The sequence below is a fragment of a genome, unplaced genomic scaffold, assembly GCF_019419815.1.
Source record: "Pyrus x bretschneideri cultivar Hongxiangsu unplaced genomic scaffold, Pyrus_bretschneideri_v1 Contig14, whole genome shotgun sequence".
Lineage (NCBI taxonomy): Eukaryota > Viridiplantae > Streptophyta > Magnoliopsida > Rosales > Rosaceae > Pyrus > Pyrus x bretschneideri.
The window spans coordinates 5,001-26,335 of NW_025999435.1; the positions used below are offsets into that span (position 1 = coordinate 5,001).

General features: G+C 35.9%; 1 protein-coding gene across 3 annotated transcripts in view; it reads left to right on the forward strand.

Moving 5' to 3' along the window:
- The window catches only part of LOC103965034 (importin-11), a 19,523-nt gene extending 483 nt beyond the window's left edge, over positions 1-19,040 (forward strand). The window contains exons 2-24 of one of the 3 annotated variants that reach the window (XM_048579540.1): positions 1-85; positions 174-246; positions 713-774; positions 1,266-1,407; positions 3,567-3,785; positions 3,902-3,968; positions 4,561-4,960; positions 5,673-5,820; positions 5,927-6,087; positions 6,816-6,915; positions 7,485-7,559; positions 7,678-7,812; positions 11,072-11,161; positions 11,390-11,572; positions 11,662-11,766; positions 15,104-15,262; positions 15,482-15,526; positions 15,664-15,885; positions 17,562-17,668; positions 17,776-17,829; positions 17,915-17,987; positions 18,106-18,401; positions 18,608-19,040. The exon at positions 1-85 is cut by the window's left edge and continues 25 nt beyond it. In XM_048579540.1, the coding sequence (XP_048435497.1) occupies positions 1-85; positions 174-246; positions 713-774; positions 1,266-1,407; positions 3,567-3,785; positions 3,902-3,968; positions 4,561-4,960; positions 5,673-5,820; positions 5,927-6,087; positions 6,816-6,915; positions 7,485-7,559; positions 7,678-7,812; positions 11,072-11,161; positions 11,390-11,572; positions 11,662-11,766; positions 15,104-15,262; positions 15,482-15,526; positions 15,664-15,885; positions 17,562-17,668; positions 17,776-17,829; positions 17,915-17,987; positions 18,106-18,267 (2,867 nt within the window). In that variant the 3' untranslated portion in view covers positions 18,268-18,401; positions 18,608-19,040. Of the gene's footprint in view, positions 86-173; positions 247-712; positions 775-1,265; positions 1,408-3,566; positions 3,786-3,901; positions 3,969-4,560; positions 4,961-5,672; positions 5,821-5,926; positions 6,088-6,815; positions 6,916-7,484; positions 7,560-7,677; positions 7,813-11,071; positions 11,162-11,389; positions 11,573-11,661; positions 11,767-15,103; positions 15,263-15,481; positions 15,527-15,663; positions 15,886-16,041; positions 16,137-17,561; positions 17,669-17,775; positions 17,830-17,914; positions 17,988-18,105; positions 18,402-18,607 lie in introns of those variants that run through there. The other 2 variants (XM_009378052.3, XM_009378053.3) reach the window with 2 other exon arrangements.
- Positions 19,041-21,335: the final 2,295 nt, after the last annotated feature.

The window sequence follows — 21,335 nt, forward strand, 5'->3', positions numbered from 1 at the left end:
TAGCTCATGTGGATGTTCGCTTGTTGGCTTCAGTGTATTTCAAGAACAGCGTTAATCGCTATTGGAGGCACCGGCGAGATTCGTCGTAAGTCTCTCTCTTCTATCTGTCTCCCATTAGCAGCAAAGCAAACCCTTGACCTCTATGTGGTGTGTGCTGAAACGTGTGTTTTCAGGGGAATCAGCAACGAGGAGAAAATGCATCTGAGACAAAAACTCTTATCACACTTTGGAGAAGAGAACGATCAGGTGTTCAATCCTTTCCTGTTGTTTTTTATTTCTTCTTTCTTCTTATAACATTACAAGTTTTTGTTATTTTTTATTTGCTGTTGAAAAAAAAAATTGAAAATACCGTAAGCAATTTCAAGGCCGGCATCCTTGAGGAAGATTAGACCCATAGTTACTGGAATTGGAAACAATATTGTACCAGTTTTACTTTTTTAACTTCTCTTTAATTTGTTAAGTGCTTCTTCTTTTTATTTAGACCATTGCAAATTTTGCAATTGCCCATCCATTATGTTATAATTTCACATCTTTGAATTTGATAGGACTTTCTTTTAATACGATACAAGCTCTCCATCTCTCTTCCTCTCCCTCCCTCCATCCATCCCTTCCTTACTCTCTAAGTTTCAGCATTTGATGATTCAGAAGTTTACTCAAATTTAGCTGCTACTGATTTCCTGTTTTCTTCTTCTTTCTCTTTTTCCCAACACAGATAGCAAAAGTGTTGGCCGTACTTGTTTCCAAAATTGCTCGTATTGATTACCCCAAAGAATGGTATGAGTTTACTGTAACTTCAGCTTCTATGTTTTCAATTTAAAATGGACCTTGCAGGAAAGTTATAAACTTATAATCTCGTTGAGCTTTATGTTACTTAAGATTTCTCTCTTTAATCAATTCTTCATAAGAAATGTGAACTGGGGGAAATTTTTTAAAAGAGCCACATGTCTCAGGTGTATGATGCAGAGAGCCAGAATGGACATGGATCCCATTTTTTTGCTTAGTTTGAAGGAAAAGTGACCCCAGAGAGAACTGTATGGGGAAATAGATTTTTGACTGTTGAGATGAGATTTTTGAATGTATCATAATTAGGATAAACTGATGGCTGAATTGTGATAACTTTAGAACTTTAGAAGTGAGCATCAACTTGTTTATTTTGATTTGTTCTTTTCCATACTTGCAGACTTTTATACCTTTTCCCCTTCTTTGAATGTTCCTATATCAAGTGCATAACTTGTGCTGATCTATCAACATAATGACATGTTCAGGCCACAGCTCTTATCTGTTTTAGCACAAAAGCTTCAATCAACAGATGTTCTTTCTTCCCACAGAATTTTTTTGACCCTCTTTCGAACTTTGAAGGAACTATCCTCTAAGCGTCTTATCTCAGACCAAAAGAACTTTGCAGAGGTATACACTACTGTACACTTTCCTCTTTTTTTTTCTTTTTTTCTTTTTTTTTTTCTTTTTTTTTTTTTTTTTTGGCGCTTTCCTACAAATGCAAGTTGCCTTCCATTTTCTCTAATGGTCTTATTGTAAAATTAACAATGTGCTGAAATTGTTTCTGTTTCATTCCTTTAATTGTTGAATCTGGATATCTTTTTTATGGTTATTCATTCCTCTATAACAATCAAACTTGCTGATTATGACTGGGTCTCGGTGTTAAAGCCTTAATGGTATGGTTAGGGAAGCTTGTACTTTATTTATTTTTTCTCTGTATAGCTTTAAAGCGTGTATGGGGTTAAGCTAGATATGCTTTTTTTTTTTGGTTTAATTCCTGTTATAGTTAAATATTTTCTTATGGTTTTCATTCCTCTACGACAATAAAATATGCCCTGAGCTGCTAATCGTATCTTTTATGGAGCAATCTTTTGTAATTGAGATTTGAATCGCTGTTAATCTTTATAATTTGGTTGAGGCTCTGAGTAGGCAGTGCGTACCTTTAATATGATGCCCGTGAAGGAGCCGAAGTTTTGCTGAGCCTGGTTGTATGGTCACGTGAAAATTAACAATCTTTCAATAAAAATTTATAGTAATTTCAGATTGATGACATACATATTTTTCTTTTCTTACTACTGAGTTCAAAGCTGATTTCTTGAAGAATGTCTTGGTTGACTCAATTTTTAAGCTCTATCCGCCTGTAGTATGAAGCAGTGTTTTTTGGGGTGTGGATCAGGTTGAGGTGTACAGAGATATATTTATATAAAAATATATATACATATATGTTAATTATAAGTTTATATGCGCAGTAGAAAATATTTTTCTCCATTTTTGTTGACACAACCAGTGCTTCTTTTGTTACCATTAGACCAAAAATTGCAGACAACTGTATGAGAATTTATATTTTTACAAGCCTTTTAGCAAATAGGTATTATTTTATTTGGTATTGATTAGCCTCTAATTAAGTTTTGGCCTATTTCTATAATTTGTTAGTGGCTTTTATTATTATTTATTCATTTTTATCGAACTGATGCTGACTTTTCCGAACAACAAAAAAAGAAGATAACTTTCAGCTAACAACTTTTCTTTGTTAGTGGTCACGGGACCTTATCATTTATTTTCTGTTGGCAAGCAATGAATGTAGTGTAGCTTTGTGCCAACCACATACTTAAGCAGCCAAATGGACTTGGCACAGAGCTGCACACCTGATGTAGAGTAGAGAGATTTATTGCTGTTGAAAAATTAGGGGGTGCCACAATCTTTTTTGTTTAAAAACATTTGAACATCCAGCAAAAACAGACTATAGTGCAAGAGTTCTATGCTTTCTCTGCAAATGCGCATTTAGAGCACCAAGTTTCGCTGAGGCTTAATTTCTTCAGGACTTTCGGGAAACTCAACAATGTCCAAGGCATTTTGGGACCGCCTTGCCCTGAAATGGCTTTTTGGGCAGTGAGAATCTGGAACCTCATACTGTACTTCTGGTCCATCCTCACTGTTTGAACATAATTTTTACTGAATTTTTCTGTCTTCTCACGGGGACTGACTTGAGTTCACTGAGCTGGGCTCGTCCAGTCCATGAATCTCACTGGACCCTTCTTTTTTTCCACCTATGCTGATTTTGGACCAAAATTTATGGGCCAGGTTGTTGTTGGTGGTTTGATCTCCTAATATATTTTTGTTTCCAACTACCGACTTGCTTAGTGCTCTGTACGATCTTTACAAATTTGATTAGTTGATAAATAATTGTTACTATCATCATCAACACGTTGACATAAAAGCAAGGACACATTTTACTAGATACAATCTCATTTGTGGGTCATTGTGTAGGTCTGTTGTTTATATTTTATAACTAAGATTTAAAACATAAGGCCATCTCCAAACTCAAAATTTTTACCCAAACCCTCATATTAAGTGGTCCAAACTAGTCTTACATAATGACTTACATGGAATAGGTTCATTACATATTAACTGTGTATTAATTCAGTTGTTTCTTTGTAGTGAATTTTGAAGCTTAGTGGTTATTGTCAACTATTAGTGGATTTGCTCTTTATTTTGGGGATGATATTTTACTTGTATAATTTATAAACAATCTTGTATGAAACCTTAATATTTGTTGACATCTTTTGCAGATATCAGCTCAGTTCTTTGATTATAGCTGGCACCTTTGGCAGAGCGACGTGCAAACAATTTTACATGGTTTTTCTACAATTTCTGAAAGCTATAACACAAATGCATTGGAGCTACATCAGGATGAGCTTTATCTAACTTGTGAGCGATGGCTGCTGTGCCTAAGGATAATATGCCAGTTAATAGTTTCAGGGTTTCCAAGTGATGCAAAATGTTTGCAGGTAGTTAAAACCACACCCTTCAAAAGAAATGAAAATTGGTGTTGGTGTGCACCAACGCCTTTCATCATTATGGCTGTAGACAAATGTCATAATTAACTGATCTGTGTATTTCTTAGGAGGTCCGGCCAGTGAAGGAGGTCTCGCCCCTGCTCTTGAATGCCATTCAGTCATTTCTCCCATATTGTGAGATACTGTTCTCCTGTCCAATTTTTTAACAGTTATTGTGGTTTCTATACAAACTTTGTGTAATTGTATGTGTTTGCCAAATGCCTCTATATCCTCAAGTTCGTCACCCTATGTTTGGATAAAGGGATCTTCAAAGTACCGAGGTTTTAGACTCGATCATATAAAATGCACTACGAGAACACTACCAATGAACTACTCAAGCACAACAAAGCTAATCCTAAAGCGCTAAAAATACACTACAAAGACACTAAACAAGTGACTTTCAAAATGACTCCTTGAAGTCATTTAAAAATTCTCTCAAATATATTGCATCTAGTCTTTGAAGCCCCTCTATCTAATTTTGGTAATGCATTTCTAACAAATTTAGCCTAAGTTCCTTGAAACTTTAAAGTCCCTCGTCCAAACATAGGGCAAAGGTCTCAGTATGTCAACTGCTGCTTAAGATCCATTAATTTGCATTATTTAATCAGTTTGACTTTTTACAGATGTCAATTTCCCCTTTCCGTGTGTATATAATGTTTAAATATTTATTCAAGGTCGCAATATGTTTTTGCTTAACATTTTTCTGAAGCGTTTCCTTTTATAACAGATTCTTCCTTTCAGAAAGGACATCCTAAATTTTGGGACTTTATAAAGAGGGCATGTACTAAGTTGATGAAGGTTTTAATTGCAATTCAGGGCAGACATCCTTACACATTTAGTGATAAATGTGTCCTTCCAACTGTAGTGGATTTCTGTTTAAAGAAGATAACAGATCCTGAACCAGATGTATTATTATTTGAGCAGTTTCTGATTCAGTGTATGATAATGATTAAGTGTGTCTTGGAATGTAAAGAGTACAAACCAAGTGTCACTGGTCGGGTGATGGATGAAAATGGGGTTACACTGGAGCAAATGAAGAAAAACATATCTGGTGCAGTTGGTGGCGTCTTGACTTCCCTTATGACAAGCGAACGAATAGTATTCTTGTGCAACATATTAGTAAGAAGGTAATGATATTCTAACCTCTCTTTCATTTTATCTACTGCTATGGCATCATCTTGCTTGGTTTTTCCTTGATGTTTGAGATTTGGGGGGCAATGGGGGAGTGCTATAATTTGGAGATGTCTTTGGTACTTCACTAAGTTGAATAGAGACATTATGATGAAACGATACACCGATTTGCCCAGTACTTTGGGCTTCTGGTTAAATTTGTTTAGAGAAATGGGTATTTACCTGGATAACCCCAAGGGACTGTTTTTCCTTCCTCAAGGAAACCCATATTGTTTTGGAAGGTTAAGAGAGCTAAGGATTATGTGGGGTTGCAAGATTCAGGCTTTGCTTTGCATGGTTTGGTTGGAGAGAAGAAAAAAAAAGGATTTTTGAAGATTATGTCAGAGTTGGTTTAATGGAGATGTGGGACAGAATTCCGGTTTTTGTCAGCCCTTTGGGCGTCTGTGTCTCTTGAGTTCAATGGAATTACATTCTTCTGAATTTGGCATGATTGGAAGGCGGCTACCTTCTAATAGTTTTAGGGCCTTTCCAGATCTTCAGAGCTGTTTTTTTTTTTTTTTTTTTTTTCAAATTTTCAGATTATTACCCGTTGTTTGGGGTGGTTTGCACCCCCTGCCTCCCATGTTTTTTCCTCTCTTCATTAATACAGTCGTCTCTTTATTAAAAAAAAAGCTATCTGGAAACTTATTTGGGTAATCTGCTGCACAGGTATTTTGTTCTTACATCAAGTGATTTGGAGGAGTGGTACCAAAGTCCTGAATCATTCCATCATGAGCAGGATATGGTTCAGTGGACAGAAAAATTAAGGCCATGTGCTGAAGCTTTATACATTGTTCTATTTGAAAATCACAGCCAGGTTGGTACATGTTTATACGTGGTTTTGTTAAATTATTGTTCCTAAAAGAAAATTATATTTTGAGTTTTAGAATGGTGCTTATGTGATCCTAGTTTATTTATTTTAGCTCCTAGCTCCTGTTGTGGTTTCCATCCTTAAGGAAGCAATGAATGGTTGCCCAACTTCAGTGACTGAAATAACTCCAGGGTTGCTTCTAAAAGATGCTGCTTATGGTGCTGCTGCATATGTTTATTACGAGCTCTCAAATTACCTGAGCTTTGAAGATTGGTATGCCTATTCTATGCAAGAATATCTGCTAATTTATGCATGTCTTGCATTAGGTTATCCAAAATTTAGGTACCTTCAAATTGTTGCAGCATCTATTATGGTGGTGCTTTGTGAAATTGATTTATTTTGCGGAACTCACATGCTGTAGTATTTGTTTGGAGGGTAGTTTGTGGCCTCAAGTATGTATATATGCAATTTTGATTTGCTCGATTACCACTAACTTTGAGAAAATTGATTTTTGGTAGGGCAAGTTATTTTTACTTTTCCTTGATTTGTGGAAGTTACTTTTCTCTTTTGTTAGATAGTTGCACATGTCAATCTTAACATGTTTGAGTGCGATACTTGTTCTATGTTTTTCAAGCTGCAAAATAGGGTTTCCTATGTAAAAAAAAGGGGATGTAAAATAGGTGTAAAATTAATGGAAAAGAAACACCAAATTCTTGACTTGCTTAGGCTTGTAGCAGCTAGAGTAGCATTGATAAAGAAACTTGTACAGGCAGAAGTTGGTGGGACATGACTCTTATCACATGTCCGTTTCATTATTACAAGTTACAACCTTATTTTTTTATGTCAAAGACCAGAAGCTACGCGCAAATTCTCATAATTTTGAGCCATGCATGTGATAGTATGCTGTCATGTTTTCTCTTGCTTTTTTCCGTTTTCTTCGTAATATAAAAATTTTAGTGAACTTTGACAATTTTTCTGGATGAACGATTGAATGATTGCAGGTTTAATGGCGCCTTATCCCTTGAACTCTCAAATGATCATCCAAATATGCGCATCATCCATCGGAAAGTTGCACTAATATTGGGACAATGGGTTTCTGAGGTAGCAACTTATCTATATATCATTAATCAACCATATTTTCTTGTGCCAACATTACTAGTTTTGTATTCCTTAACCTATCACATTCAACAAAGAAATTGGGATAGATAAGGAGAGATATTTAGTTAATAATGTTCTCTGAAGGAGGAGAGGTGCATGTACTTAATGAAGATTTGATATATGTTGCAAGCAAAGTTTGTGGCATCAAGTCTAGTTAGCTTCTAATGTTTACACTTATGAATAGGGATATAACATTGGTCATGAACTTTTCATATCCTTCTGTTTTGATGTATACTCTTCCCTAAGTAAATTATAGAGCCCTTAGCAAACAAGCATTTATGGAGAGAATAATCGAACTTGTATATAAGTTATGGAGGTATAGGGTGTGGTAGACTCCTCTGATGGATTTTCAAGAATCAATGGAACCACTCTCTCTTGTGATATTTATTATGGCAATCTGATCCTTGATTCATTTATATTCCATTTTGTATATCTGTTAGTCATTCTTGCCCAAGTGTATCTACTAGCTTACGGAAAATGAATCAGTTTTGTTTGTTCTACTTTATCGGCAGATTAAAGAGGACACAAAAAGGCCAGTTTACTGTGCTTTGATCAGATTGCTACAGGACAAGGACCTATCTGTAAGGGTATGTGTATTCTTCTTATGTAGATATTCTCCCCTTCATTGCTTTGAGGTTACTAATGCTGCTAACATTTTGTTGGTGCTGCTTGTTCAATTACTTTAGTGTGCTTTTCTTGTTTTAGTTGGCAGCCTGTAGGTCTCTGTGTTTGCATATTGAAGATGCTAGCTTTTCAGAAAGAGAATTCATCGATCTTCTCCCTATCTGTTGGGATTCATGTTTTAAGTTGATTGAGGACGTTCAGGAGTTTGACTCAAAGGTATGTTCCGCTTTTGCTCTTCCAAACATCTGCTGTTTCACTTGGAAGCAACCAGCTTGAATACTTTTCAGTTTTCACCTTAAATCAATTACATTCACTACCTTTTGTGGTGGCTGAGTAGCCACTGTGGGGTGAGCTGTGGCAGCTTACCGCACTGAAGAAGTTGCTTTCATTTAGTGTTGCAGGGTGAATTATGCATCCGACCCTAATTTTTTTTTAGTTTGTGGGTGGGTGGGGAGGAACAATTTGCCAAGATGCCTAGAGGGCACTCGGCTGTGCTTTCTCATCATTTTTTTCATCCTTCCTCTCATGTTTTTTCCGTTATCTCTTTCATACATAAGAAAAAACCCTAAAAACCATAAATGAAGGTGTACTCTAACAGGCCTTTAGTATTGATCTTTCTATATTAGAGTTTTTGTTGGTGGACATTTTGGGTATCTATTTATTGGGAGCTGATTTTCACACACCCCTCTTTATTTTTCTGGCCATCGGATTGAATAAATCAAACGAAAACCACGGACATGATTCAACAGGGGTGTGTAGGAGGAGAAAAAGGTGTGTGTTTATCATTTCCCTTGTTTTATAATGGCTACTAGGCCCTTATTACTTATTTTATGTTACCTGGGTTTATAATCAGTGTTTTAAAAAATGGGATGTGTGTGGGCAGGGCAGCACTGAAATTGCCTCTGCCCAGTCCGAGTAGGCAAAGGCTCGCCTAGACATGGTCGAGGCGCGCCTGTGGCGTTCGATTGGGTGTCATTTTTTGTTTAAAAGTTGCCGGAAAATGATTTTGGTTCAGTGTTAGTTGCCGGATTTTGTTTAAAAGTTTCGAATGAGTTCAGGGATTGTTCTCTCTCATATAGTGTGGGATGATTTTGGTTCAGTTTTAGTTACTTGTAAATAGATCTACTTGAGAGGTCTTAGCTAGTTTAGCTAGATGGTGGATTTCTTATCCACGGTTTTGTTTTAATAAATTGTAATCGTTTCTCCTCAAAAATAAATAAATAAATAAATAAAGTTACTGAATCTGGAAAACTTTCAGATGAAGATGAATGCCATGGCGTCGTTTGGAGTGTTTTTCAAACTGACCCATGACAGCTGTACCCCAGGCTGTGCAGCATAATCTCAACTTTCCAGCATATTCCTTAGTATACTCTCCCAACATATATTATTCTATTAGATTTTATTTTTAATATTGTTTTATCGATTTCAAAAGACTAGAAATACATTTCTATAAAAACATCTTTTTAACTTTATATTATTTTTTCCTTAAAATATGATTGGCCAGCAAGAAAAAATAAGTATTTTTTGTTTTTGGTTTTTTTATAGGGGTGTGCTATCTATACACCCCATTTTACTTCTTACACACCCATTGTTAATTTCTATCCGTTGATTTTCTTCAATTCATCCAATCCGACAGCCGAAAATTAGAAGGGTGTGTGAAAAGTAAAATGAGGTGTGTGAATATCACACCCCTTTTTATAACGTTATATATTTTTTCTCTTTCTTAAAATGTTTTTTTTTCTTTTGGGACTCTTTAAGTATTCCTCTAAAATATTATATAAATACATAATATACTAAAAATCCAAAGTCCCGTGAGGCGAACCTCAAGGCTTTCGCCTAGGCAGGGCTATCCCTAAAACGCCTCGCTTATGCCTTCGCCTTTTAAAACATTGGTTTATATGCAATGCTACTTTATGGTAACCACATACATAAGAACCAAAAGTACTTAGCAGTTCACACAGAGCTAGAAACCTGATTGAGAGATATGTTGCCTGCTAGAATTAAGGGGCCCCATGATCTTAAACAAAATCATTTTCCAGCAACTAAAACTGAATCAAAATCATTTTTCAGGCTTCAAACTAATCCAGCCATCCATGTACTTGCGTTGTGGCCCATCCATTAGTTCAATGATTCTTCGTCGCCTTATTGATAGATAGTCCTTGTGGAGATAGCTCGTTTGGGACTCCTTCTGGAAGGCTAAAAGTGTTTAGTGACAACCAAAAACGCTTCTGAGTTCTGACCATGCTTGGTAGAATAGAAGTGCTTATGGGTCATAGAAGTGCTTTCTGGAGAAGCAGCTGTCAGGTGCTAATAGGTGCACTTAGATTTTTAATTAAAAATAGGGTTTAGTGTTGGATCGTTAACAAAAAATTATCACGTTTATAATAAATGCACTTTATCAGAATCGCTCTGGGCAGAAGTGCTTTATAGAGAAGCAATCCCAAATTGGTCTGTGTTTGTCACATAATGCGTTTGACATTTATGTTCACACTTAACATGTGTATCGTGCTAAAAGGTGTTGGAATTCTGACTCTCCTCTACTGGGTCTTGCTCTTTGTTGTATCCGGCAATAGACTATACTTATAAAAATTAGGGTATAGCTAGAAACACACAAGATTTATACCGGTTCGGCAAAACTTTTGCCTACGTCCAGTTGTGATTTCTCTGGTTAGAGAAACCATGGCTTCATAGAGCATACAGTACTTTTCCAACCCCTAGAAGTAATCTCTCTCTCCTCTCTCGGCTGTCTCTGTTTTTTCTTTCCGCTTTTCAGCCTTGCCGCACCCTATTTATAGATATAAGGTGCGGTTTACTGAACCATCTGCATATCTTCAGGTTGAGCTCTAATTTGGCATATATATTTTAATATTAATCTGTTTATCTCTTTCCTCATAACGTTGATAGAGAATTAAAATATATAATTTAAATATGGTTGTATTAGTGGACAGATGTCGAGCTTTGAATGTGATGGTGAGCATAAACCATAGTTTATAGTGGGGAGCAAAAATGCACCCCCTTGAATAACATCTTAATGTTTTCATGAAAGAAGAAAGAAAATAGTAAATGTACGGGGATCCCATTCCTTAGTCAGGACCAGGGCCTCCTCGTGAGCCATAGTGGTAGTGTAAGTATATAAGTTAGCCTTATCCTATCCGAAGTGCACGCACCCATCTGACCAAGTCGAGCCCTTTCTGATTGCAGGGAAATCAATCCTAAACAAACTAGGTCGCTAACATCGACGAGCCAATTCCTAACAAAAGGATAGGCTTGGATGTTCTTTACGGTTAAATTTCTGTTATTTTGAAGTACATGTGCATTAGTTCTTGCATGCAGTCGTGTACAGGGTCCTGTTTTGTTAACAGGTTTGAATTCACCAGGAAAATCTTGATAATTTCTGATAAGAAATTAAAGTATGCCTTTTAACAGATTGCTCATGGCTTAACCAAAGTCCCTGTTTACTTTCATTTATTTTCAGGTTCAGGTTTTGAACATGATTTCTGTTCTTATTGGACATATGAGTGAAGTTATGACATTTGCAAACAAGCTGGTTCTATTTTTCCAGAAGGTAGGAGAACATTTCTTTATTCTTCAGTGCTATTTGTTCTCCTACTGTTCTAAATGTCACAATACCTAATGTACTAGGACAGAATCATTTTTGAAATGGATTTTGTAAACGTATACAATGTTGAGTTAGGTTGAGCAACTTCATTGTTTTGAGGTACACAACAGATGGCTGCAGATTGCTTAGATCCTCAGTCTCATTTGATGTTGTTTCTTTTGTTTCTTTGCAAAGGCTTGGGAGGAATCTTCCAGTGAATGCCTTCTGCAGATTCAACTTCTTGTTGCTTTGAGGAACTTTGTAGTTGCACTTGGCTATCAGTCACCCATTTGCTACGACATATTACTGCCCATTCTGCAAAAGGGAATTGATATAAATAGCCCTGATGAGCTCAATCTTCTTGAGGACAGCATGCTGGTTTGCCCTATTAAGTTTGTCTTATTATTTTACCAGCTGGCATCATCCTTTTATTTAATATGCTAAATGCGGTTAGCTTAATTGTGCAGTTATGGGAGGCCACACTTTCTCATGCTCCTACTATGGTGCCTCAACTACTTGCATACTTTCCCTATCTTGTAAAAATCATGGAAAGAAGTTTCGATCACCTGCAGGTAAGAAATCTTGACTCTGCATGGCCTGTCTGTTATATTTTTTGGTTTTTTTCTTTTATTCTGGAACTTCCTTTTTGTTGTTTGATCCTTCAAATTTTACTCACAATCTGCCAATGAATGGATGCTTAATATAGCATAGGATAGAGTGCATTACACAGTTATAGTAATAGCTATTCACATTGGTTTCAACATTTGGATACGGATTTACATCGTGCATTATCAACATATCAAGAATTCTTTGATGAAAGAAATATGGTATCATCAGATTTTAGTGAAGCTTCTGTGCTTGTGTACCACAGTTTAAAAATATAACTCATGGGTGAATTCTGTGGGATTTGCAGCTGAGTTGTGTTCAGTATGATGCAATCTTATTGTTTATTTCCTTGGGATATTTGTGAGTTTATGATTGAGTGATCCTGTTTTTAACTGAAGCAATTTATGTTCACATCTTTGGTCATCTCTATTATGTGCTATATGGAAAATGTTTCTTTTTTTCTCCCATTAACTCTTACTTTCTATGAGACACATATGTTGAAAAAACACCCACTAGACATTGTTCTTTAATGTAACCAACAGCAATAGACTAAACTAGCAAATATAGAAAAACTTAGAAACACACAAGAATTATACTAGTTCAGTAGAACTTTTGCCTACATCCAGTTGTGATTTCTCTAGGTAGAGAAATCACCGCTCCTTTGATTAATAATAGAGATTACAGAACTTTTGCAAACCCTAGAACTAATCTCAAAACTCTCGGCTGTCTCTGGCTGTTTTACTCTGAAAAATTAAGCCTTGCCACACCCTATTTATAGGCATAGGGTAGGCTTACATGTCCCAAGGCTGATTGAATTCCTATTTCTAAGTGGATTAGGAAATTACACTTATCCAAATACAAATAGACTTCTAGAAATCCAAACCTAAATTGGATAAGGAAAACTGAAATTCTTTCCTAATCCCTCTAGGACAAGAATCGGTATACCTCTAATTTTCCTAAAACAATCCTAAACCAATTAGGAAATATTTGACGAGCCAAAAACCTAACAACATATACTTTATTAAAGTCAATGAGTTACGGAATAGTGTGTGGTGGTTGGCTCAGGGTATAGAGTCTACAAACCATTATATTTTACTAGTGCTCTCTAAGGCGTTTCTTAGGTGCCGCTCGTGGTTAGGCAAGGATTCAATTGCCTCTGACGTTAACCTGTTTAGCCATTTACCATAAAGATGAGTGCTGTTTTCAGGAAGGCTTATGCTTCTGGATGAAAGGTGAGACGCACAATCCTACAGGAGCCTCTTGGGTTTTTTCCCTTTCTAAGAACATGTGTGCTCTGAATGATTGTGGGCCAGTAAATCCCACTCCAGAGGAAATGTCTAAGGGTATAAAGTCAGTGGGGGAGGCGCCACAACTCCACTGGACTGAAGAATTGAAATGGACATGACACAGCTTTAGCATCAAGTATGCCAGGAATAGGCACCCTTGTCATGCTAGGTTGAGAAATTTGGCCCGTCGTATATGACATGATATGGGTTTCTGTTAGGAAATAGCACAGACGACCTTATGTCAAGTACATGCACAGCACAGTATATTAGGCACGACCCATTTAGCATTATTAAATAACTTAAAACATTTTAACAATTGACCATTGTTTAATCCAACAGATTTATAACCACCTGCTTGGTTTTGTTATTTTTGTTGCAGTGTTTTTTTCTTTTGCTATAAATCCGAAAGTAAACGAATTTATATAAAATGATTTCTATTGACTCTTTATGATGGATTGTATTTTCGTTCTTCATTTTTGCAAACAAGCAATTTCAGAACTCTACTTTTTACTACCTTCATAACTGATATTAATTTTATAAAAAATAAAAAAATCTAAGAAAGCAAAGAAAGAAAATTATACAAACGTGTGGGCCCATGGGCACTATACAGGCACGTGTGTCACATGTGCCCAGCCTAGACCGAGGACTATTGGGCATGACACACCACAACAAATAAATGGGCCAAATTTTAAGTAAGCTATTTCACATCGCTAGAAATCCCTTGTACCACTTAACAAAGTCGCATTCTTCTTAATTGAATTTCCATCCTGCATGCCTCCTATTATTCGGCATTTTACTTACTAAGTCTGGTATTTGTGATTATGACTTTTCAAGTGGAAACATAATGTAATGCATGGAGATGAAGGCAACACCAAAATCATTTAGGGGGATGTACCAATGATATGGTGATCAGTATGCCACCAGTGAAAGCAACATGTTTAGTCTTCCATTGTAGAGCCATTAGTTTGAAGTAGTTGCCCTGAGCTCAATTATAGTCTTTTCCAGAACAAGCCTCAGTCATCCTCAAAACAACTAGCTGAGTTGACATCTTTATTATAACACTATTAACGCCGTTTCTCTCAGCTCCGTGTGTACTTCATTATGACTTTACCGTGAGCCACCGCACTTCTGTCAACATAAGCTATTCATTAAGGAGTATGAATCTTATGGATGGACTTCACTTTTTGTCACCATAAGCTATTCATTAGGGAGTATGATTCTTATTGATGGCTTGTGTAACGGAACTTGAAATGGATAAACTCCACTCTTGAATTTTTCGTGAATTGGGATTTAAGGAATAAATATTTGAAAACAAAAACACCCTTGGGAAAATTACAACAGAAGTTGGTTAAATGGTTGTTTGAAATATAAGGCAAAACAAGGTTTAATGGCTATTCTTATGAGAAGAAATTTGACATCGTTTCCCTAATAAAATTCTAATAGTTAATATTGTTATATTTCTGAATTGAGAAGATGTAGTATCCCTGATTTTTTTTTTTTTTCTTTTTTTCTCGCAGTGAGTTAAAGTTGATTTAAGATGACTTTTATATGTCTCTAATGATGGTATTGGCTGCTGTTCTCCATTTATCGAATGTTGACACCCATATTCTTCGTAGCTTGTTTTGCTAAATGATATTCAAACTGAATCTACCAAACTTCTGAGGATGGAAAATGGACAAGGAATTATAAGATATACTGCTGTTGTAAAATTTTCGTGTAGGAACCCAGTTCAATTTCTGATCTTATCTATATGCAGAGTCCTGTTTTGAGAAGCTGTCTGTTTTCAGTTGCACATTTTGGGAAACTTTCTCAAATCTTAATTAGTTTAGAGATTTGAATTTGTAGGTGTTGCCTCTATTATCTTGGCTTCTGTATTTTTTTTTTTTCAGAAATTTTCCCTACAAATACTTCTGTTAGGACCCCACTTTTTTAGCATTTATTATCGTTAAAGGTAGTTTGGTGCTCATGCATTGTTATGTTTGTCTGTTGTAATATCTTGACTCAAAATTATTGGCAGGTTGCAGTCGATATAACTGAAGACTACATTATCTTAGGCGGATCCGAATTTCTTAGTATGCATGCTTCAAGTGTTGCTCAAATTCTAGATCTGGTTGTTGGAAATGTGAATGAGAGAGGACTTCTTTCAGTTCTTCCTGTCATTGATATTCTAGTACAGGTAACTGATTAAAACTTGCAAGTTAGAGTAGACAGTAGATTAGCAGGCCATTTAGACAATCAACTAAGGTGTTGTGAAATTACTGTAAGCTTTGTAGTAATGATGGAACTGCCAAAGCATTCTATACAGAATATCTAGTTATTATGTTATAGCAGCATGCTTCTAGTGACTATGTTTTTAGAACCATCGTGGACTTCACTATTTTATGTTGCTTTGCAGTGTTTCCCTATGGAAGTGCCCCAGTTGATCAGCAGTACATTACAAGTGTGGTTCTTTCTTTTTAGCTCTTTGATATTCTTACTTTGTAGTATTTCATGTTTTTGTCCTTAAAAAAGTTTATCATATGATGCCTTTTTGGCGCGTGTCCAAAGCTGAAATTCTTTTCTGTTCAATGTTTCTAGAAATTAATTGTTGTATGTCTGAGTGGAGGCGACGACCAAGATCCTCCTAAGACAGCTGTTAAAGCATCTGCAGCTGCCATCCTGGCAAGAGTTTTGGTTATGAATACCAATTACCTAGCCCGTTTGACATCAGAACCATCACTTTTGTCATTCCTTCCGAAGTCAGGTGTTCCAACTGAGGAAAATGTACTTCTTTGTCTTGTTGACATATGGCTTGACAAGGTTAGTACAGTACAACATGCATCTCCATTGCAAGGATACTCCTCAGGATTGTTCAGTTTTCCCTGTCTTATCTTATATTATCAGACCAATATCTATGTGTATGTTTTCAGACACCGAATTTAGATTTTTTATCAATTTGTGTGTATACATGCATAGGAGGCAGTCCCAACCGAAAAGGATTCAAATTTTTGACAACCCAACCCTCACTAAGAGAAAACATGAGCTGAGCCAACCCTTCCCAATAAAAACAGGTCAGGTTGTGTTGAAAATTGGGTTATAATAGTCTTTAAATAAAATATTGCTTAAAAAAGCCAATGAACTTACTAAATAGGTCCAAGAGCCCTTCTTAAAAAAAAAATCCTATACAACTTCAACAAGAAATTGCAAGAAACTTTGTGTTTGCAGACAAGTTAATGTTAGGATTTGGTTCGTCTTTTGTTAAAGTCCTGTTTTGTTTGGATTGTATTAGGAAGCCAAAGGTGCACATATTCTTGTCCTTGAAGGATTAGGAAAGAATTAAGTTTTCTTGTACAATTAGATTAGGAATCCTAAAAGCAGAAACGAAATAGGAATGCAAATGTGTTTTCATATGCCAAATAGATTAGGAGAGTTAATCAGTAAATAGGAATGTAAGCCGCACCCGATACTTTTAGAAGCCATGGTTTCTCTGCCCAGAGAAATCACAACTGGACGTGGGCAAAACTTCTGCCGAACCAGTATAAATCTTGTGTGTTTCTAACTTTTTAGTTATTCTCTATTTTTGCTACATTTATTCTATTGCCAAATACATCAAAGATCAAGATCCGGAGGGGAGTCGAAATTCTAACAGTAAAAGCTCCTAGGTAAATCTGACATAAGCCTGCTTTTAACCCCAAGGCAGCCCCATAGGTGAAATAGGACAGTAAATTGTTTTACTCACTATATTTATGCATATACAGTTTCACCAGTTATGTCGCTTAATTGGAAAGTTACTGTTAGTATGGAGTTTCCATAGATGTTTCTTTTTCGGGTGACTTTTTTGTTGTTTTGCTAATTACTTTTTGTTTAAACTTTGTGGCATCTTGTACTAGCAATAAATTTTTGTTTTCCTTGTAAAAAATCAAAAATAAAAAGAAGAATTTATATACATTAAAAATGTTAGTCATATTTTCGGGGAAGAGGAATGAGGCTTTGCTTGGAAAGTGGTTGTGTAGATTTCAAACAGATATGGTATGCTGTAATCTGAAGTAAATATTGGCTGCAGGAAAATGGGCCATTAATTTTATATATTCTACTGAATATTGTTACAATATTATAAAGTTTATGATTCATATTAACACATTTTTGTTGAAGTATAGCACACTGGAGTTATATAGTGCCAAGACAACCCTAATAAGAGTTATAATGTGCAACGTGATCCACAGTACTGAATATTGTACTTGTTGAAGCGAATATAATGTGTAAACATACTGCTTACACATACGGATATAATGCACAGGAGTACAATTTTCATCATTTTTGCTTGTAGTGCCATACACACATAGTAAATAGAGAAAAATTTCTGCTAATACTTGTTGAAGTGAACAATGAAATATGTTCTTATGGAAAATTGATAGTGGGAATGAGTTGGATTTTCTGTTAAGTTCGTTTCTTATTGCCTTTCTGTTGTGCTTACCAAATAAATTATTTGGTCACAGGTAGACAATGTATCTTCCATCCAAAGGAAGACATATGGGCTAGCCCTTTCAATAATTCTGACATTAAGACTACCTCAAGTCCTCAACAAACTTGATCAGATCCTAAGGTATGAGCTTCACTATGAATTTGGTCAATCATCTGCTTCCTGATTAATAATCAGTGATTATTGATGATCTTTCTACATTGTGAAATGATGCTTATTTACACATGCAGTGTGTGTACGACTGTAATTTTGGGTGGGAACGATGACTTAACAGAGGAATCGAGGTTAGATCCCTTATGATTCTACTTTGATGTGCTTGCTCATGTCTGAGAACTATTTTACCATTTAATTTTTCCTAATGAACAACAGTGGTGATAACATAAGCTCGAGCGGGTCCCTTAGCAAGGTTACCATTCTGAGTAAAGAATTCAGAAGAAGACAGGTAAACAACTCCTTTCCCCTTTTTGGTCCTCTGATATTACTTATATTTCTGTAGTCCAAGGTTATATGAATCCATGTGGGGTACTATTTCCTGATGAAGAAGTTATATCCCACTGCAGCTCAAGGTTTCAGACCCTATCAACCAAATGTCTCTAGAGGCTTCAGTGAGGGAAAATCTCCAAACATGTGCTACCTTTCATGGAGAATCTTTTAATAAGGCGATTGGTTGCATGCATCCCAAAGCATTTTCACAATTGAAGCAGGCATTAAAGATGGAGTAGCTGGCTTTCTTACTTTTTTATTTTCCCGATCGATTGGTGGTTTCATACTCATGCTCAACGCCCTTCAGATTTTCTCTGTTCTCCAAATATTGGGTGAGTTCTTCTACAAGGTGAAAGGATCTTTCCACCAAAAGGTAGGAAATATTTTAGGGGGATGGAAGTAGCGTTGTGGAAGTAAATAATGTGTTGAGCTGATCTCAATATTGTTTTAGATGCATGCCTTTCTAGTAGTGCACATACACGGCGATGATCATTGTCAACTAGTTTGATATATTTCTTTATCAATATACACAGTTGTAAAGCTAGCGTCTAATGCCATATAAATTCCTTTCCATTCCAGGTGAATGAAGTTTGAAGCATCGTGATTGATTACTGGTCACCCGTATTCATTGGTTTTCATAGTTTCTTGGGCTGGATTTTGATGTCCGTTTGTGTCTTGAATTTCATTTGCATTGCTCTTAGGCAACAAGAGAGACTCTATATAGATTGCCAATCTTGTCACTGCATGTGAGAAGCATTCATTCACCGAGGGAAAAAAACACAGCAAGTGATTCATTCTCGAGTAACCAATCCAGCTCTGATATGATGATATCCCCTTGTTATACGCTGCCTAGAAAAGATAACTTTTTCGTTTTTTTTTATTTGTTATTTGTTAGAGATAGATCTGAGGGCTTTGGGAAAGGCGTGGAAAATTTACACGGAATGGAATTATACTATTTTTTTTTTAAATTGTTTTCATTTTGTGTACCATACAAACTATATTATTTGTTCCACATCCTTCGTCGCAACCCATACGTATTGAATGATTGAACGTTAGGGAAAATTTAGAAATGTTGCGGATTGTCATTTTTAAGAGACCGTCTTCCCACCATTAGGGAAAGATAAGAACCTCAACCTTTCTAAGGAACGATGCGAATTGTCGTGAACGAATTCCACTTTATCTCATTTAGATCTCCTTGCCCAAGGATGGAAATTTTTCCCGAAATTTCCAAATCAAATCAAAAAAATCCTGATCCCATATCGAAAAATTCTCAAACCAATAATACAAGAACTTTCCTTACCTAAGAATGGAAATTTTTCCGAAAAATCCCAAACCAAAGCAAAAAAATCCTGATCTCATACTAAAAAATTCTCAAACCAATAATACATAAATTTTTGGGACTCTATACCGAACTCGTCCCAAACCTTTCGGTACAGGAAACTCGAACCAAACCGAAAACAAATATATATATACATGTATATATATATATATGTATATATATTTAGTTGCATGCATGTTGAATATTGAATTTAAATAGTTTGATAATAAACTATATTAGAAACAGAAGTACGAAATTAAATAGTTTGAAACTTTGGAACATCAATTTGACTTGGTATGAATGAATTGGTATTTAAATTGGTACAAAATTTCAAATTGGTATGAGGTAAAAAACCTAGATTTCAATTGATATGAAATTAGGTAACAAAATTTTAGGCCAAAAGTCCAAATTTTAGCCCATACCCAAAAATCTTAAATTTCAGCCTAAAAGCCCAAAATCCAGTCCCGATCCATCCCGAAATGCCAAAAACATTTTGGGAATACCGAAATTTCAGTTCAGGATTGGTCTTTAAATTCTTGTCCCGAAATTTTTTGGTTTGGTATTCGGGATCTCATTCTTGGTTTGGGATCCATACTGAACCATCCCCACCCTTACCGCACTGTCTAAGATTGAAGTGTGACATATCCTAGATCTTTAGAGCATTACTCAAAGCATACTTAGTGCTTTTACTAATCTAGTGAAAGTGACGAGATCACATATAGCAACTGCAAATGTGCCTTCAAAGATAAACATACCAAATGGGCGTCGAACCACTATCCCAAAAGGACAGGAAGCTATTAATGTGTATTGGACATCCCTCAAAAGTAGGTTGCCGCACCTAATGGTCGATTCTAGTACAGTGGCAGCTAGCCATTCATATGCTCCCACCTAGAAGCATGGCAGACATGTTGGTTCAAAGGATTTACAACCTCAGAAAAGGAAACAATGGCACATACTAGTGAAACTAGTGTGGATCTGACCATCTCCTACTCGTCATATCTTGGAGGTCAACTAAACAAACCTTAGTTGCGACTTATTCGAACCATACTAAAATTATCGCCCTACATGAAACCATGCGTGAGTGCTTCAGCTAGCAAAGAGCTATTGTTGAGTATATTCAAAGTAATTGTGGGCTTTCTTCCGCCGTTAATGTCCCTACAACGATCTATGAAGATAACTCTGCATGTATGGAACATATCAAGAAAGGATACATCAAAGGAGACAACATCAAGCATATTGCCCCAAAGTTCTTCTTCTCCCATTAGAACCAAGAACACCAGAAGATTGAAGTCAAGCAAATCCGATCCCAAGACAACCTAGCTGATCTCTTCATAAAACCTAATTGAGGTAAATTATACACCCAACTTTTATTCAAAACCTAATTAATTATTTATATATATATTTTTTATATATCTATTGCTTGGATTTTAAACTATGATTGGTTTTTGTGAGAAATGAATGGGAAAAAAAATTTCAAGGGGACATCCTTATTTTTGGACTTTCTCCTATGTGAAACGGATAGTTAGGCCTCAAATCTTCTTTTTGAAAATCAAGGTACTAGCGGATACATTTTTTTTACCTGGTAGTTATATTATTGCTTTTATATGTATTATTGACTCCATATTTTGGTATACAATCGGAAAGGAGAATGTATGTAGCATAAGTGGTTGATTATAATTTTGGGTTTTGTTCTTTCAAAGTTTCGGACTTTGTACAATTGTTGCTCCCATTACCTGGTGAGACATTTCAATCTTTTTTATGCTCAACTTTTTAGTATTAATTCTCAAAATTTTGCCTTCCCTGCTTCTTTCCCATGTTCCTTATACTCAAACATGTGTGAGTTTGTATTTTTCTGATCGATTATACTATTGGGAACTTAGTTACTTTTATTTTTATATATATTGCATGTACAAACAAAATATATGTGAACTGCATGCTACTTCTATTTCTTATGCAAAGACACTGTATTTTGTCATTGCAACTTTTGTC